This window comes from Larimichthys crocea, chromosome IX (assembly GCF_000972845.2).
Source record: "Larimichthys crocea isolate SSNF chromosome IX, L_crocea_2.0, whole genome shotgun sequence".
Taxonomy (NCBI): domain Eukaryota; kingdom Metazoa; phylum Chordata; class Actinopteri; family Sciaenidae; genus Larimichthys; species Larimichthys crocea.
The window spans coordinates 12,744,409-12,760,968 of record NC_040019.1 but is presented as its reverse complement, the minus strand read 5'-3'; the positions used below and the strand labels follow the sequence as shown (position 1 = coordinate 12,760,968).

The 16,560-nt window shown below is 42.5% G+C and overlaps 1 protein-coding gene across 1 annotated transcript in view; it reads left to right on the top strand.

Moving 5' to 3' along the window:
• zswim6 (zinc finger, SWIM-type containing 6) overlaps positions 1–15,805 on the top strand; it is a 43,233-nt gene extending 27,428 nt beyond the window's left edge. Inside the window, exons 5-14 of the mRNA XM_019278728.2 lie at positions 1,664–1,843; positions 2,950–3,126; positions 3,213–3,359; positions 4,000–4,146; positions 5,352–5,627; positions 7,473–7,608; positions 8,628–8,785; positions 9,666–9,829; positions 9,908–9,989; positions 11,923–15,805. Coding sequence (XP_019134273.1) covers positions 1,664–1,843; positions 2,950–3,126; positions 3,213–3,359; positions 4,000–4,146; positions 5,352–5,627; positions 7,473–7,608; positions 8,628–8,785; positions 9,666–9,829; positions 9,908–9,989; positions 11,923–12,788 — 2,333 coding nt within the window. The 3' untranslated portion in view covers positions 12,789–15,805. The remainder of the gene's footprint in view (positions 1–1,663; positions 1,844–2,949; positions 3,127–3,212; positions 3,360–3,999; positions 4,147–5,351; positions 5,628–7,472; positions 7,609–8,627; positions 8,786–9,665; positions 9,830–9,907; positions 9,990–11,922) is intronic.
• The last annotated feature ends 755 nt before the right edge of the window (positions 15,806–16,560 follow it).

Genomic DNA, 16,560 nt, shown 5'->3' with positions numbered 1-16,560 from the left:
TTTTTCTGGTTAATGTGCTTCAACTCTGAGTGAATATGTACAGTATGAAGCCCACCTGTCCTGTCCGTGTTGTTGCACAGGTTCGATGGCGCTCGAGCGCTCAAAGACAAAAGAAACAAACTGAAGTGATGCAACGTGTAAACAACAACACGCCTGCAGCGTGTTCACCTTCATCCTCGTGTTTTTGTTTTTCTTTACCCGTCGTCGTCGCCGTCGCTGTGAACGCTCTTGCTCGGCGTTTCGTCACTCACGTCTGACATCCCTCTGCCCGGCGCTCTGTTTTCCCTCCTCATTGTTGTCCTTGAAGCAGCCTTAACAAAGAGACGAGAAGCCTCCTCCTCCTCCTCCTGTCCCCTCCCCCCGTCCTCAGCCTCCCTCCCCCACCTCTCCTCACCTCTCCTCTCCTCCCTCCTTCTCACTTCACTTCCTTTCTTTTCTCCTTTTTTGTCATCTGTCATCTGTTATTTATCCCTCATGTGCTCAAACGATGAAGGTGATCGGCTTCGTTGCGGAGCCGCGACGACTCGTCGACCGTCAGAAAATGAATTTTAAAGAATTCAGATTTTCTTTGTTTTTGTCTGTCAGACGAAATGAGACAAACAAAGAAAACAATCAGAAATATCAGCAGTAATCTGACTGGGAACGTTTATGTGACATTTTCTATGAATGATCAGATTAAAACTACAAATTTCAGCAGATTTTTTCTCAATTTTCATGTTGAAATGAATATTTTTATGTTTGCAGCGTCTTAAATATGAGAATTTGATGCTTTTCTTGTTCTCACGTGACAGTAAACTGAATATATCATCTTTAATATAACACAATGACTCAGTCTTCTGTCATATCTAATTAGAAACCGTCTTTATTTGAGGTCACGCAGGTTTTTATCACTGAGAACAAAAATCTAAACAGCAACTGTTTTATCATCTCCAACAATAAACCAACAATAAAACAAAAAAGCTGCATCATGTCACCACAAACTGTTTTTTTTTCATTGAATAATCAGAATAAAAACACACATTTCAGCAAATTTTCCTAAATATTTATGTTGAAATGTCAAAATATTTTCTAGTTTACGCTTCTCAGATGTGAGAATTTGATTCAGCGTGACAGAAAAATGAAAATATTATCCCTGATATAAAACAAGGACTCAATCTTCTGTCATATTTAAAAAAAATAAACATTATAAACAAAAACCAAACTGTCATCTCATCATCTAAAATAAAGAATAAAATAATTAAATAAAACACATTAAAATGTAAACTGATTTTTATTCATGACTATTTATATATTTTATTTTAACTGTTCAAAAACAATTTAAGACCCAGAAAAGGTGACTAAATAAATAAATAACAGTAAAAATGACGTTAAAGTTAAATTAAAAGCCAGATTAATTTATGAACCTCGATAAAACATTAAACTACTGTTACGTCATAAAACTGTTAATCAGCTTCTTTAAATATTTCAAAGTTCCAGCTTCTTAAATGTGAAATTTTGTCTCACATGATGTAAAATTCGTGTTCTGGAGTGAAAACAGGACGAGGAATCAAAGTTTTGAGACCAAGCGATGAATCGATGATGAAAATAAAGGTGTGTGTGTGTGAAATAAAGGTGTGTGTGTGAGTGTGAGTGTGTGTGTTTTAACCTGTGCATGTCTCTGCAGGCGCCCTGTGGATGTGCATCGTGTTGAATCCTCACTACAAACCCGAGCAGAAAGGCTTCTGGCTCCGGCAGCTCCGCCGGTGGAGCGGCGTGGACGTCTGCCCCTTGGAGGACGGTAACCATGGCAGCGAGCTGACCAATCTGACCAACGCTCTGCCCCAGGGTCCTCCTGGAAACCCAGGTGAGATGACACCCTCCTCCTCCTCTTGTATTAACTGTTAAGTCCTCTCTCCGCCCTCCCCCCTCTCTTTTAATCAACTCTTACTGCTGCTGTTTTCTCCGTGATGACTTCACATTCGACATTTTTCAATCCTGATACGGTGACAGGTTTAAAAAGTCACCGCGGAGCCTCAGAGAGAATCAAGACAGACAGTACGACATGTTGATGTGAATGTTTTTATCTTTGTGTCATTGGTTTTAAGAACTACAGTTCCCATGATGACCTGGAGCTCGTTTTTAGTCGATATTTGTGCATAAATTTGGCAGATTAGCACCGTGACTCCTGTTTGCACTGACAGTGTTAAAGACTGGACGCCGCCTCCGTGACGTCGCCATGTTGGCAGCCCAGCCTCTACTCTGAAGATCATGCATGGTCGGGGTCAAGCAAGCCGATAACTTTAAGCCTTAATATAATTTGCATTTCGTGTGTGCATGTTCACCTCATGACGAGCTCGTTAAAAGCTGCTGACTTGATGACGAAGAAGTCTGTCAGACAGCGTCATCGATGATGACGTCGTGGAGGTTTCCTGTGAATCTTCTGTAACATCCAGATAATTAATAAACGTCAACAGACAGATGAAGCCGACAGACTCCACGTCTTTAAAGAGGCTAAAGGACACGTTAACCTGGATGACGAAGTTCTTTTATGGATGTTTGCTTGTGATGCACGTCACAGATGTGGATATTGTTGGAAAACCTGCTGAATTTATAAATACGTGCTGTTATATGAGAAGGGGTGCTGTTATACTGAATATCAGCACGGCCGTGCTGATATTCAGTATAACAGCACTCCTTCTCATATAACAGCACAAGCTTGAGTTTGTTACGATCTACGATGACGATTGTTAACGACGATCGTTAATGTAACGCCCGTTAGACCACCTGTGTTGCGAAGTGTTCACTTGTCCCAGTGCGGTTATTCTCTATATCAGCACGTGTCCAATCAGATTTGAAGGTTTGATGTTTTTATCGTGTTTTTAATGTCATCATGTCTGTGTGTTCATGTTTGACTGACTCCGGTGTCTTTGACCTCACGCCTCACACACATCTCGTGGATCTCTCTCGTAGATTCGCTGACTCGGCCTCACCGGACGGTGTTCACGCGAGCGATCGAGGCCTGCGACCTGCACTGGCAGGACTCCCACCTGCAGCACATCATCACCGAGGACCGCCACACAAGCTACTGTTACCATGACAACCTTGACAGCTCCCTGTTCGACGCCCGGGGGTGGCCGCTGTGGCACGGTAAGAGAGAGAGAGAGAGCGAGAGAGGTGACGCTCAGAGTTTAATTAATAAGAAAAAATTAATAAGATGTTTTTTGTTTTTGCAGAACACGTCCCGACTGCGTGCGCTCGGGTGGACGCCCTCCGATCACACGGTTACCCGAAAGAAGCACTCAGGCTGGCCATCGCCATCGTCAACACACTGCGGAGGCAACAGCAGAAACAGATGGAGTTCTTCCGGACTCACAAGAAAGGTCAGTTTGTCCTGATGCAGAAAGAAAAGCCTGAATCTGTTGAGGGAAAACTTATTTTATACTGAGGACTCAACACTGTCGCTGAAAAAGGGGTCGGACATGAGTCACATTTCATAATTTCATCAGTCAGAAAATAAAGTTGGAGCTTAAAATTGATGCGTTCTTTCACAAAAATACCTTTTTAAAGATGTTTTTTAGGGAACAAAACCACAAAAATGAAGGAAAATATCAAATAAATCACAGTGACAACAAGAAAATGTATAAACCAGACTTCGTAACACCTTTTTTGAGCATTTCGTCGACTGTCAGGAGATGTTTTACTTCAATAAACTGTTGTTGAGTTGATTGAGCTGAGGCTACAGCAGCTAATTAGACTCATAATGTAGCCAAAACTTAATTTAATTAATGTTTAATTGTTACATTTTCTGCCATTTATCAGGTCCAGGTTTACATTAATTGATTAATTACATTAATTAGGGATTACTGTTGTATACAGCTGTAAAACTTGTGATCTAAATGTCAATAAATGTATGTACCGAACTAATAATTGTGAGTTTTGTTGTAAAAACTGGTTTATTGCCGTTCTTCAGTCTAAAATTGAACACGTAACTGAAGCGTTTGTGTGTTTGTGTTGCCGCAGAGTTGCTCCATAAAGGCATCACGTCGGTCACAAACCTGGAGGGTTGGGTGGGTCACCCTCTGGACCCGATCGGCACTCTGTTCAGCACCCTGATGGAGATGGGATGGGCCAGCGAGGACGGAGCGACGGCCCTGCTCGACTTCTCCGGTACAGACATTATGAGATTAATACTGATTTTATAAATGTGTGGTTGGCATGATTTTACTGTTGTAGCTGCTCGAGGTGGAGCTAGTTACCGCTTGTTTAGTCCAGCGCCAACATGAATCTGAGGCGCCATGAGACGTACAGATCTACATTTAGATGAAACCTTTTCTCTTTAGTGAAACTGAAACAACTAATTCAACAATATCACAAGAAGGAGTGCTGTTATACTGAATATCAGCACGGCCGTGCTGATATTCAGTATAACAGCACTCCTTCTCGTATAACAGCACAAGCATGTTAACGACCATCGTTAATGTAATGGCCGTTAGACCACCTGTGTTGCAGAGTGTTCCCGTGTCCCAGTGCGGTTATTCTCTATATCAGCACTCATGGAACAACTCTCGTCCAATCAGATTTGAAAGTTTGAAGGGTTTTTAGGTTTTTATCGTGGTTTTTAATGTCAATTTTAAATGTACAGCTCTAAAAAAAAACGGCAGTAAAGTAAAAGAAAGAACAATTTCTTTCAGTATAAAGTAGCAAAACATGGAAATACTCTCTAAATTGAGTAGATGTACTTGTACCGTCGCACACAGTAGACAAACATTCGATTCAAACATTTACTCTGCAGTGATTGCGTCTTCCTGTCGGAGCTTCGGGCCCTCGGGTTGCAATCAGCAGCGATGACACCAGACGTGCTGATTGGCCTCCAGTCATCCTCCAATAACAGCTCATGAATAAGAAATGCAGCAGGAAAAACACTCCAATTAAAATGCATTAATTATGCAGAGGGGGAGAAGCTCAGCTAGACGAATTTTCAACGTACTTCAGCACCAGAAAGGACGAACGCGTCGAGTTTGTTTCTGTTTCAGACACACTGAGTGGGGAAAGTTTTCAATGAAGTCTTTGAGCACTCTGCTGTTTATATATATATATATATATATATATATATATCTCTATATATATCTCTATATACTATATATATCGTGTGTGTATTCACTAGGGACTGTCAACCCTCCTGGGATGAACTGTGAGGTCTGCCAAGACATCATTAAGCCATTAATACACATGATTACTGTCCTCAGGAGGGTTCATGCTCTGAAAAAGAACAAATGAATCAATACGTTTATCAATACTCGGCCCAAAGGGAGCATCCTCCTCCCTGAAGCATCTCTCACCCTCTCACCCTCTCACCCTCTCTGCTCTCTCAGGCTCGCCGGGTTCAGGTCGGAGGACGACAGAGCCTTCTGTTTCCCCGGCGGCGGCAGCAGCGCAGCGTTTCCTGGAGGACGGCGAGTCTTTCGTGTCGCTCGCCGTGGAGACGGCTCTGATCGGTTTAGGGCAGCAGAGGGTGATGCCGGACGGCCTTTACGCCCAGGAGAAAGTGTGTCGCAACGAAGAGCAGCTATTGGCCAGGCTGCAGGAAGTGGATTTAGACGACACGCTGGTGAAGATCTTCCGGAAACAAGCCGCCTTCCTGCTCGAGGGTGAGTCAGGCGCTCTGATTTTATATGAAGGGCATTTGAATATTTTTGGGTTTGTGTTGCTGGTCAGACAAAATAACAAATCTGAGTCTTCACTGTTTTTATTGGACTTATGTGTCATAATAATTCATATTAAAAGTCATATTAATAAAATACTTTTAATCAACTATTAAACCACTGGAAGAGACACAAACCGTAAACAACACTTTCTGGTGGTTAGAGCCTGGCTAGCTGTTTCCCTTTGTTTCCAGTCTTTATGCTAAGCTAAGCTAATAATCTCATCTTTTACTTTAATTATATATTTATATATATTTATTACCATTTGTTAACATTTACTGTACATACAGAAGTTGTTTTGATGTTTTTTTTTCTGATAGAAATCTGTGTCACAAACTGTCAAACTGTTCCTTTAAACGTTTCCGTCCATGAACCCTCGACTTATCCGCTCACAGGAAGATTTACATTTCACACCCCGAACCACAACTTTCCCTCCCCGCCTCTTTGTGCGTTAACTGTCTGTTACGTTAAGTGTGTGTGTGTGTGTGTGTGTGTGTGTGTGTGTGTGTGTGGCGTTAACTCTGTGTACTTAAGTGTGCGTCCTGTGTGTGCGTTACACTTTGACTGTGAAATGACTCATTACACTCTGACAGTATTCACAGTTGTGTGAGTGTATTGTTTGCATTGTCAGTGTGTTTGCTGACGTTGTGTGAACATGTGTGTGTGTGTGTGTGTGTGTGTGTGTGTGTGAGATGTGGCCCATCATGATTCAAGGCCTGTTTTCTAAATGAGAGAGCCGCTCGCAGCTCGTTCAGGAAGTGATTGTTGTTATCTCATCAGGACGACGAGTTACCACAAAGTTTATCTTTTGCTGTCTTAGTTTAGTTTCTTATCGTCAGGAAACGACATGAAAAGTTCAAAACAGACGTTTTCTGTCTCTGACGTTCGATGGTACACGTCCACTCTCTGCCTCCTTTTCTTACATCGTCAGTTCACTCTGTAATCTGACCGCTGTACAGACAACAGAAAGTAATACTAGAGCACCAAATGTGGATTAATCTGTCGCTGAAAATAGTCCCCGGCTAATGCACCATTTAGTAGAAATTCTAGGAACCAATGGGCTGTGAGCTGAGTGCCACAGACAGAGTAGGAAACTCTCTGAAACCAAGTGAGCGAAGTGCTAAAAACTGCAGTTCTTCAAACGTCCACTTGAGGCTGGCTCCAGAAGTGAGTCAACTATACATGTAATTAACTATTATATTAATAAAATACTAATTAATTAGCTATGAAGCCTGTGGAAAAGTTTCAAGTTGTTCCTCTCAAATTTGATCAGTAAAGCAACTAGAGCCAGGCTACCTGTTTCCCTTTGTTTCCAGTCTTTATGCTAAGCTAAGCTAATGTGAACAGGTGAGTTGTATATAAATTCACCCTCAGTACAGTTGTCATGAACGGGGAAATTAGCTACAGAGACCAAAACTGTTTTTTGTACCAGGCTGTAAACATGTTTATTTCTGCTGTGAAGTTGGACATTTGGACATGGGGACTTATGGAGACTGACTCACTTCTGGAGCCAGCCTCAAGTGGACGTTAGAGGAACTGCAGTTTTTTGACATCAGCGGTCACTTCACTGAACTCTGGCTCCAAATTGTCTGATCCACTCCGGCTGAGTCAAACTATTCAGACGTGGTGGTGACTCAGGGTCATCCACGAGGTCGCCATCCAGAAATGTTGTCGTGTTTTTACATCCGTCTGTCTACAGGTCGACAGTAACAAACGAATCCTCCTGGGATTATTAAAGTACTTCTGATTCTGATTCTGACTTTAAACTGGTTCTTCTGTTTCTTCTTGCAGCTGGTCCTTACAGTGGTCTGGGGGAGTTACTCTACAGAGAAAGCGTCCCCATGCACACCTTTGCCAAGTATCTGTTCACCTCCCTGCTACCTCATGACGCCGAACTGGCGTACAAAATTGCACTGAGGGCCATGCGGTGAGTAGAGCTCATTAAAAGCTGCTTGTACATTGATATATTTATTATCTTTCGTGTCTTTTGTACAAAGATTGTCAACTTAATTGTCTGTGAAACACGTCGAAAGAGAGTTTTTAGTTGTTTCCTCAATAAAACAGCCTTTATTTAACGTAGTAAAAGAGGTTTAAAAGCTGTCGTGCAATCACAGTTTTTATATTTTCAATGTTCATTCATCTCGACTGAATAAATAAACTGCTAAACTTTTGTTTTTTATAGTTAATTTATAGTTATCCATATTACCTATTGTCCAGCTCCTGTTCTGGCACGACACTGGCTCTGCTCCCCGCCATCATTTGAGGAGAACCTCCTCCTCCTCTTCTTTGCGGTGGTCTTAAACGGGTTTGGAGGTTACATATTAGCCTTTAAGACGTAACGATGAGGAGGAAGTGAACTAAAATAAAGAGAGGAGCGAGGCTGGGGGAGTTGCTGCCCTGGATTGGACTAAATGTAATCGTCTCCCTCTGCTTTCCTTTAAAGTCTCCTTTGGTTTGTGCGTGATGGATTCAGAGATGGAGAGAGAGGGGCAGATTTAGGAGCTATCTGGGGCGCCGTTTAATGACAAAAACCTCCTTTTGCTGAAATATTCACTAAATAATTCAACACAGCCGAAATCGAATTTTATAAAAATGTGTGAATAATAAATACGTGCTGTTGGTTTCCTCCCCTGACCGCCACGGGTGTTACGAAACTTTTATTTCCTCGCGCCCAAATTAAACCCCCTTTGATTTTTATGATATGTAAATGTGAAATTACAGCGGAGGAACATTAGAGGACAGAGACGTGGAATCACTGCAGCTGTAACAGGATGAAACCGCAGCGTGTTCGGGTTTAAACTCAGCGCTCATGGCCCGAGGAGAAAAAACAAACTATTGATCGACGCTATAAAAGGAACATCGCGCCTCGATACCTTCCTTTATGAAACTGACAGCTCCCTCCTGTCTCGATAAAGAACTAATAATAAAGTTTGTCTTTGTGCTCAGGTTGCCGGTCCTGGAGTCCACGGCCCCCTCCGGCGACTTGTCTCGGCCTCACCATATAGTGTCGGTGGTGCCCAACCGCCTCCCTCGCTGGTTCACCCTCAGCCACATAGAGACCCAACAGTGTGAACTGGCCTCCACCATGCTCACTGCTGCTAAAGGTAAACACAGATGTATATATTTATACATTTATATATAGACGGAGGCAATGCGCTGTTCCTAGGTAGCAGTGGGCTGACGTCTGGTGATGCAAACACAAAAATAAAGTTTGAAATGATCAATTTCAGCAAAAACTTTAATAAAACACCATTATTAAGATGAACTAACCAATCCTCTTGGGGAGAATGTAATCAGGATACAATAGGAAGTAACTGTAATCTGTAACATTACAATACTTCATGAGCTAATCTTACAGCTGTCGGTTCATTTTAAGTGATAAAAGTTTAATTTTAGGTGCCAAAAAAAAAAGTTTTACATTCCAGCTCCAAAAATGGGTAACAAGCTTTTATTTTGAAAGAGTTGCTAAAAAAATTCTGTTTCCACATTTTATTTTCCCAAGGTTTCATCGTTCTGTTGCCTTACATATAAAACGTAAATTTTATTTGATGTTTATTTGCTCAATGTTGGACATTTGAACATGGGGACTTATGGAGACTGACTCACTTCTGGAGCCAGCCTCAAGTGGACGTTAGAGGAACTGCAGTTTTTGGCTTCACTTCAGATCATGGAGGTTGCTGCGTTGGTTGTTGATGTAACTGAACGCCTCCTTTCAGCTCACTGCAGCTCGTGTTGACCTTTTTTTTTTTTTTTTTAATCAAAGTTTCTTTAACCTAAACAATAAAAGCATTTCCAGTCGCTGCTTCACAATAAAAGCCTGTGGAAAGCTGTCATTGTGAAGCGGCAGCAGGACGAAGTGTTGGGTTTGCATCATTAGTAACTCAACACAGCTCTGATCCGGCTGATCGGTAAACAGTGAAGTTACGAGCGTGAGAGTGAAACTCAATCCTGACCTCGCCTCTCTGTCTCTGCTCGTTTCACCAGGCGACGCTCGAAAGCTGGAAACAGTGTTAGAGTCCATCCAGAAGAACATCCACTCCGCGTCGCACATCTTCAAACTGGCCCAGGATGCCTTCAAGATCGCCACGCTCATGGACAGCCTGCCGGACATCACGCTGCTCAAAGTGTCCCTGGAGCTGGGCCTTCAGGTAAACACACACATACAAACACACATTTCACATGGCGTATCCTGCACAGTCGAAGCTAACGCCGCGGTTTCTTTACAGGTGATGAGGATGACGCTGTCCACCTTGAACTGGCGGAGGAGGGAGATGGTGCGATGGTTGGTCACGTGTGCTACGGAGGCCGGTGAGTTCAGCACAAAAACATCTTAGTGTGTTATATTGGGACAAATTATAATATTTCATTGTTCTAAACATTGAAGTTTAATTCTGAAATGTTGTGAAAGAAGTTTAAATTGGAAGTTTCTCAAGAAACATAGATGTCCCTAATAAATATCACGAAGTACAGTACTCGAGTAAATGTAGTTTACATAACGAATATCTCTAAAATATGATTACTGGACTTTTGCTGTTCAGTCGGGCGAACCGGGGCAAACTTCATGAGACCTTCTTAAACGTGGATTTCAGAGAGCTCTCAGCAGGAATGACTGGCAGGGCAGTAATTATGGAAGATTGTGGGCTTTTGGCTGATTAAGTGGGGCCTCATGTTTGGACTTGTGTGGCTGATTTCCCTGAAGTGGACAGGAAGCTGTGTCTGGAGGGACGGAGCTCTGTAGGGGGAAAACCCTCCAACCCTCCTGCCTGATGATTTCTTATGAATGTCGGTGGGGGGAGTGACGACAAGGAGTCCCTGTTTCTGTGAGCTTGAGTTTGAATGGACTCATTGAGAACATGCCAGTGGGTGACACAGAGTGAGGCCAGGCCATGTAATGTCAGAGAATTAGAAATAGAATATCCAATTAGATGGTAAGAAGCCATTGTAGGTCTGCTGACGTACATTAGTCTGGAAAGTTTGAATGTTGAACAAGTTCAAAGCCCTGTGGACATTTTCTTAAATACAAATACGCTGTTTTGGATATCACATCAATCTTTCCGTGGCACGCATCCCAAAGTTCTTTGGTTGGTAACGACTTAAATCTTTAAAAATGGGTCACAAATATATAAGTTAATTTACTTTTATAGTTTAGCTTAAAGTGATTTCCAAATACAGCTAAATACTGTTGTTATACAATATAATACAAGGTAACTGCTGATTTTTCACCTGTCAATCAAAGCGTCCACGCTCTTAATCCTGCATAACTTTAAGCCTTAATATAATGTGAACAGGTGAGTTGTATATAAATTCACCCTCAGTACAGTTGTCATGAACGGGGAAATTAGCTACAGAGACCAAAACTGTTTTTTGTACCAGGCTGTAAACATGTTTATTTCTGCTGTGAAGTTGGACATTTGGACATGGGGACTTATGGGGACTGACTCACTTCTGGAGCCAGCCTCAAGTGGACGTTAGAGGAACTGCAGTTTTTGTGCTGTTTTTTTTTTTTTCAGCACACTTTTCCTCCCACAGTTTTAGTTGCACATACACAAAAAACATGTCAAATTGTGCATCTTGGCCTGAAGAAGCGTGCTTTGACTTTTCGAAGCGATTCACCAAACGGTTTTTGAGGAAATTACCAATAAAAAAGGGCGGGTAAATTTAAAATGGACGGAATGTTCAGAGCTAGAGTGGAGAGGGAGAGAAAAATCAGTCCCAAAAATAATTTTTAAACTGCTCTCACGGCCACAAATTTCACTCTACAGACATAACATTAGCAACAAATTGTTGGAAAAATTGTGCTGCTCGCTGACATATACCCGCTGAAACTGTCAGACTTATAATTTTGGCTCTGTTAGCTCAGATGCGTCAGGATCACCCACCAACTGACGCATATTAACTGAGAGCAGAAAATTCTGGAGGGAAAGCAGACATACCAGTTTTTTAACTCGCTCTAGAGGTCACATTTTGTTACTTTAGCCACACAAAATATATATCGACATGTTCAGCAAGATCTGAGGATGCTTGTCGTCCTTTCCTTTCATTGATACGAGCTACGGTTTGGTCATGGTGGTCTCTTGTTTGAAGGTGACCTTTCAAGGCTTTCTCTCTCTCTCTCTCTCTCAGCAGTTTCAGTTGACAGTCCACCAATCAGAGCGGAGTCGCTGTCACTTGTTGCTGGGCAGAATTTCACAGGGCTGTTGTCCTTCTTTCTCATTGATTGAACCTCTCTCTCTCTGTCCAGGTGTGTTTGCGTTGGACAGCATCATGCAGAGCTGGTTCACCCTCTTCACCCCGACCGAAGCCACGAGCGTCGTGGCGAGCACGGTCATGTCCAACAGCACCATCGTCCGGCTGCACTTGGACTGCCATCAGCAGGAGAACCTGGCCAACTCCGCCCGAACCCTGGCTCTACAGTGTGCCATGAAGGACCCCCAAAACTGTGCCCTCTCGGCTCTGACGCTCTGCGAGAAGGACCACATTGCCTTCGAGACAGCCTATCAGATTGTACTGGACGCAGCCGCCACGGGAATGAACTACACGCAGCTGTTTACGATAGCACGCTACATGGAGCACCGAGGTTATCCAATGAGGGCGTACAAACTAGCGACGTTAGCCATGACTCACCTGAACCTCAGCTATAACCAAGACACGCACCCGGCCATCAACGACGTGCTCTGGGCATGCGCTCTCAGCCACTCGCTGGGGAAAAACGAACTGGCATCCGTCATCCCCCTGGTGGTGAAGAGCGTGAAATGCGCCACCGTCTTGTCGGACATTTTGCGGCGGTGCACGTTAACGACGCCGGGCCTGGTGGCGCTGCACAGTCGCAGCAGGAACTCTGGGAAGCTGATGCCCCTGGACAAGGCGCCGCTCAGGCAGCTACTGGACGCCACGATCGGGGCTTACATCAACACGACGCACTCGCGGCTGACGCACATCAGCCCGCGCCACTACAGCGAGTTCATCGAGTTCCTCAGTAAAGCCAGAGAGACGTTTCTAATGGCGCACGACGGACACATCCAGTTCACACAGTTCATAGACAACCTGAAACAGATTTACAAGGGCAAGAAGAAACTCATGATGCTCGTTCGAGAGAGGTTTGGTTGATCGACCAAATATCTCGTTTTTTTTACTTGAGTCTCCTTTTTTTTATCCTTTCTAACTTGAAGTGAAAATCCCCCTAAAACAAGATACGAAATAAGTTTTAGGGTACAAAAGAAAACAAACACTGTAAACCGTAAAAAGCAACAGCCGGTGTCGATGTGTATAAAACGTTTGCGGAAGGAGAGAACCGTCAAATCGTGGAAGTTTTCGTGTGTTTCCCTTTATATGTATGAAAGCGAAAGTTTTACACTGAGTATATACTGTATTGTCCAGTGGCAAAATGTCCACCTTGCACTCCTCTTTACTTCCCTCAGCCAACGTTCAGAGCCTCAAAGAGAAGACAAACGGCTTTAAACCAAATGGAGCAACTCCATCTTGAAGTGACAAGTACCTCTTTAAAAAACAAAGGATCCAGCTTTACTCTTCCCGCCCTCCAAAGTCCTCACCTACTCATCTGAACCAGAATTAATTCACCCGGTCAATATTTGTTTTCCCGCCATTTTCAGGCTGATTGCAGTGTTGTCTTTAAACATTAACAGTATGCTTAATTTGTCACAGAAACACAGAAACAAACGGTCACAGTGCTCGCTCTTTGTGTGGAAACTTGGCAACTGTCAACATACCGGTCAAAAGTTTGGACGCGTCTTCTCGCTCAATGGTTTTTCTTTAATTTTGTTACTTTCTACATTGTCAAAACTGTGAAAGAACACGTGTGGGGTTATGTGGTATTCAAAAAAAAGTGTAAACAAACCAGAACATGTTGAGTTTCATGAGGTCGTCACCTGAAATGGTTTTCTCGAAGGAGTTTCCAAAGGTGCTGAGGTCTCGTTGGCTGGTTTGCCTTCTCTCTGTGGTCCAACTCATTCCAAACCATCTCAACTGGGTTTAGGTTGGGTGATACATCACTCTGATTCTTGGTGAAGTAGTCTTTACAGAGCCTGGAGGTGTGTTTTGGGTCACTGTCACGTTGGAAAACAAACAATGGTCCCATTAAGAACATGGCATGTCCATGAAGTATGGTATGGTAGCCATGTTGGCCTCCACACCATCACACCTCCTCCTCTGTGTTTCATGTTGGGAACCACACATGTAGATATCATCCGTTCACCTTGTCAAAGCCACGGCGGTTGGAACCAATACTCCCAAATTTGGATTCATCAGACCAAAGTCCAGACTTCCACTGGTCTGATGTCCATTCCTTGTTGGTCTCCCTCAGTCGTGGTTTCTTCATCATAATACATTCAATGTTCTTGATATTATCTGGACTGACTGACCTTCGTGTCTTAAAGTGATGATGGACCATTGATTCTCTTTACATTGTTGAGTGCTTCATACCATAACATGGGTTAGAACAGTAGTTAAATGCCAACACGCCAACAAAGCCTCGGCCTTGTAATTGACCACATTTTTACTCGGTCTGGTCTCGGTGTTAGACTAAGAGGACTCTGGATTTTAGTTCAAGACCAGTCAAGACTTCAACTGCAGGTATATCACCTACAAAAGAACACAGCGGTATGTAGCAACCACGCTTCACCCAAAGAGATTTCGTGAATATTAGCTACCTAAGTATGCTGTATACTGTCTGGACTTAGTTTTGCAATATCTTGGTCTTGACTTGGTCTTAACACCTCAAAGTTTTGGTCTTGTCCCAGTCTCGATGCACTCTTGGTCAAAACTCTGAACAACAGCTAATGGTCTCTACTAATTAACTCTTGACAAGGCATACCTGGTAAATAAAAGGCTTTCCAGGTGACGACCCTATGAAGGTGAATGTGAGATACTACTAAAAGCTATATTCCACCAGGCACCTCGATGCAATGCATTTCTGCCAGAGCTAATCGCAGTCGCTCTAGTCGAAGTTTTCGAAGTCCACCGGAAGCGGCATGGTCTGTTTCAGAAGCATCACGAGCAGGTTAACGAAGCCTGGTGGGCAGAACACTTCTGAAACGCTCCTGGTGGGGTTTGAAGTCGAGAGTGGACCAAAACAACATCGTTGTTACATTGAAGTTTAACACATTATTTCACAGTATCGATGTCTCCAGTGTTCAATGTAGAAAAACGAGAAGGTGTCCAAGCTTTTATCCGGAAACGTACATTCTCAGGGATTTCTCTAAATAAAAAACAACAAAAAAAAAAAGCAAACAAAAGAGAACAAAAAGCATTTTATTGCTGTGTATATATGAAAGTATATGTCTGAATATTGAAAAAAAAATGTATATGTTAACTAATTTATGACAGAATATTCTATGTAAGGCACAATACTTGAAGCTGCAGTAAAAAAAAACATAAAAAAAGAAACAACATATCAGAAGGACTTCTTCTTCTTCTTTTTCTTCTTCTTCTTCTTCTTCTTCTTCATTCGCCTTGCATCGCATCAGGGGCCAGTTCCAAACAGGAGGACACGCCGGCTGCAGACATGTAATGAACTGCAGAGAAACCCGGACACGTTAAAAACACGGCAGCAGCAGCAGCAGCGTGTTGAGGATTGTACCGAGGCAACAATATTCCAGTCCACAAAACGAAGCTCTGTTTTACCGCCTCCTGACATCTCGACTTTGTTCAGGACAGAAACTGTTTTTTTCCGTTTGTTTTAACTCCTCACACGAGAACAGCCTTCTTCTTTCTTGCCTTGTCTTAATGCTTTAAAATAACCAAATGGGAGTTCGAACTTCACCAAACTTTATTCGTTTATACGCCAACCGACTTTTTATCGTCTTTTTTTGTTGTCGTTGAATTTTTAGCTGAACTGGCTCAGTGTGTTTCTGTGCTTTAAAAGCTCATTTCATGTTTTTTCAGTGTCGTCTCTTCGTGTCCGTAGATCTTTTTTCTTTTTTTTTTATTTATTACGTTAGGTAAATGATTGTACGACCATGTCAACATGCTCATGAAGTTGAAACTTAAGATTTGATACACTGATCGATTTATTTATGTAACTAAAAATCACTGTTTTATAAACTTGTTAATGAATCAACATTTTGTTTCGATTAAATTTGTTTTTGTTTTTTTGAGAGGATGACGTCTTTGTGTTTATTTAATCTGAGCTTTTTCCAAAACTTTGAACAGTTTACAGCCTACAACTACCTTACAATTAGCCTACAACTACCTTACAGTTAGCCTACAATCAGCCTACGACTGCCTTACAGTTAGCCTGCAGTTAGCCTACAATTAGCCTACAATTAGCCTACAACTGCCTTACAGTTAGCCTACAACTGCCTTACAGTTAGCCTACAATTAGCCTACAATTAGCCTACAACTGCCTTACAGTTAGCCTACAGTTAGCCTACAACTGCCTTACAGTTAGCCTACAATTAGCCTACAACTGCCTTACAGTTAGCCTACAACTGCCTTACAGTTAGCCTACAACTGCCTCACAGTTAGCCTACAATTAGCCTACAACTACCTTACAGTTAGCCTACAACTACCTTACAGTTAGCCTACAATTAGCCTACAACTGCCTTACAGTTAGCCTACAGTTAGCTTACAGCTACCTTACAGTTAGCCTACAATTAGCCTACAACTGCCTTACAGTTAGCCCACAATTAACCTACAGTGTGTGTGTGTGTATGTATGTGTGTGTATATATGTATGTGTGTGTGTATATATATACACATGTTACATATATATGTATATATGTAACATGTATATATATGTATGTATATACCTCTTCCTGAGGTTTCTTCCACATTTTTTCCCTGTTAAAGGTTTTTGTGGGCAAGTTTTTCCTCACTGGAACCGAGGGTCTAAGGACAGAGGGTGTCACTCCCTGTACAGATTG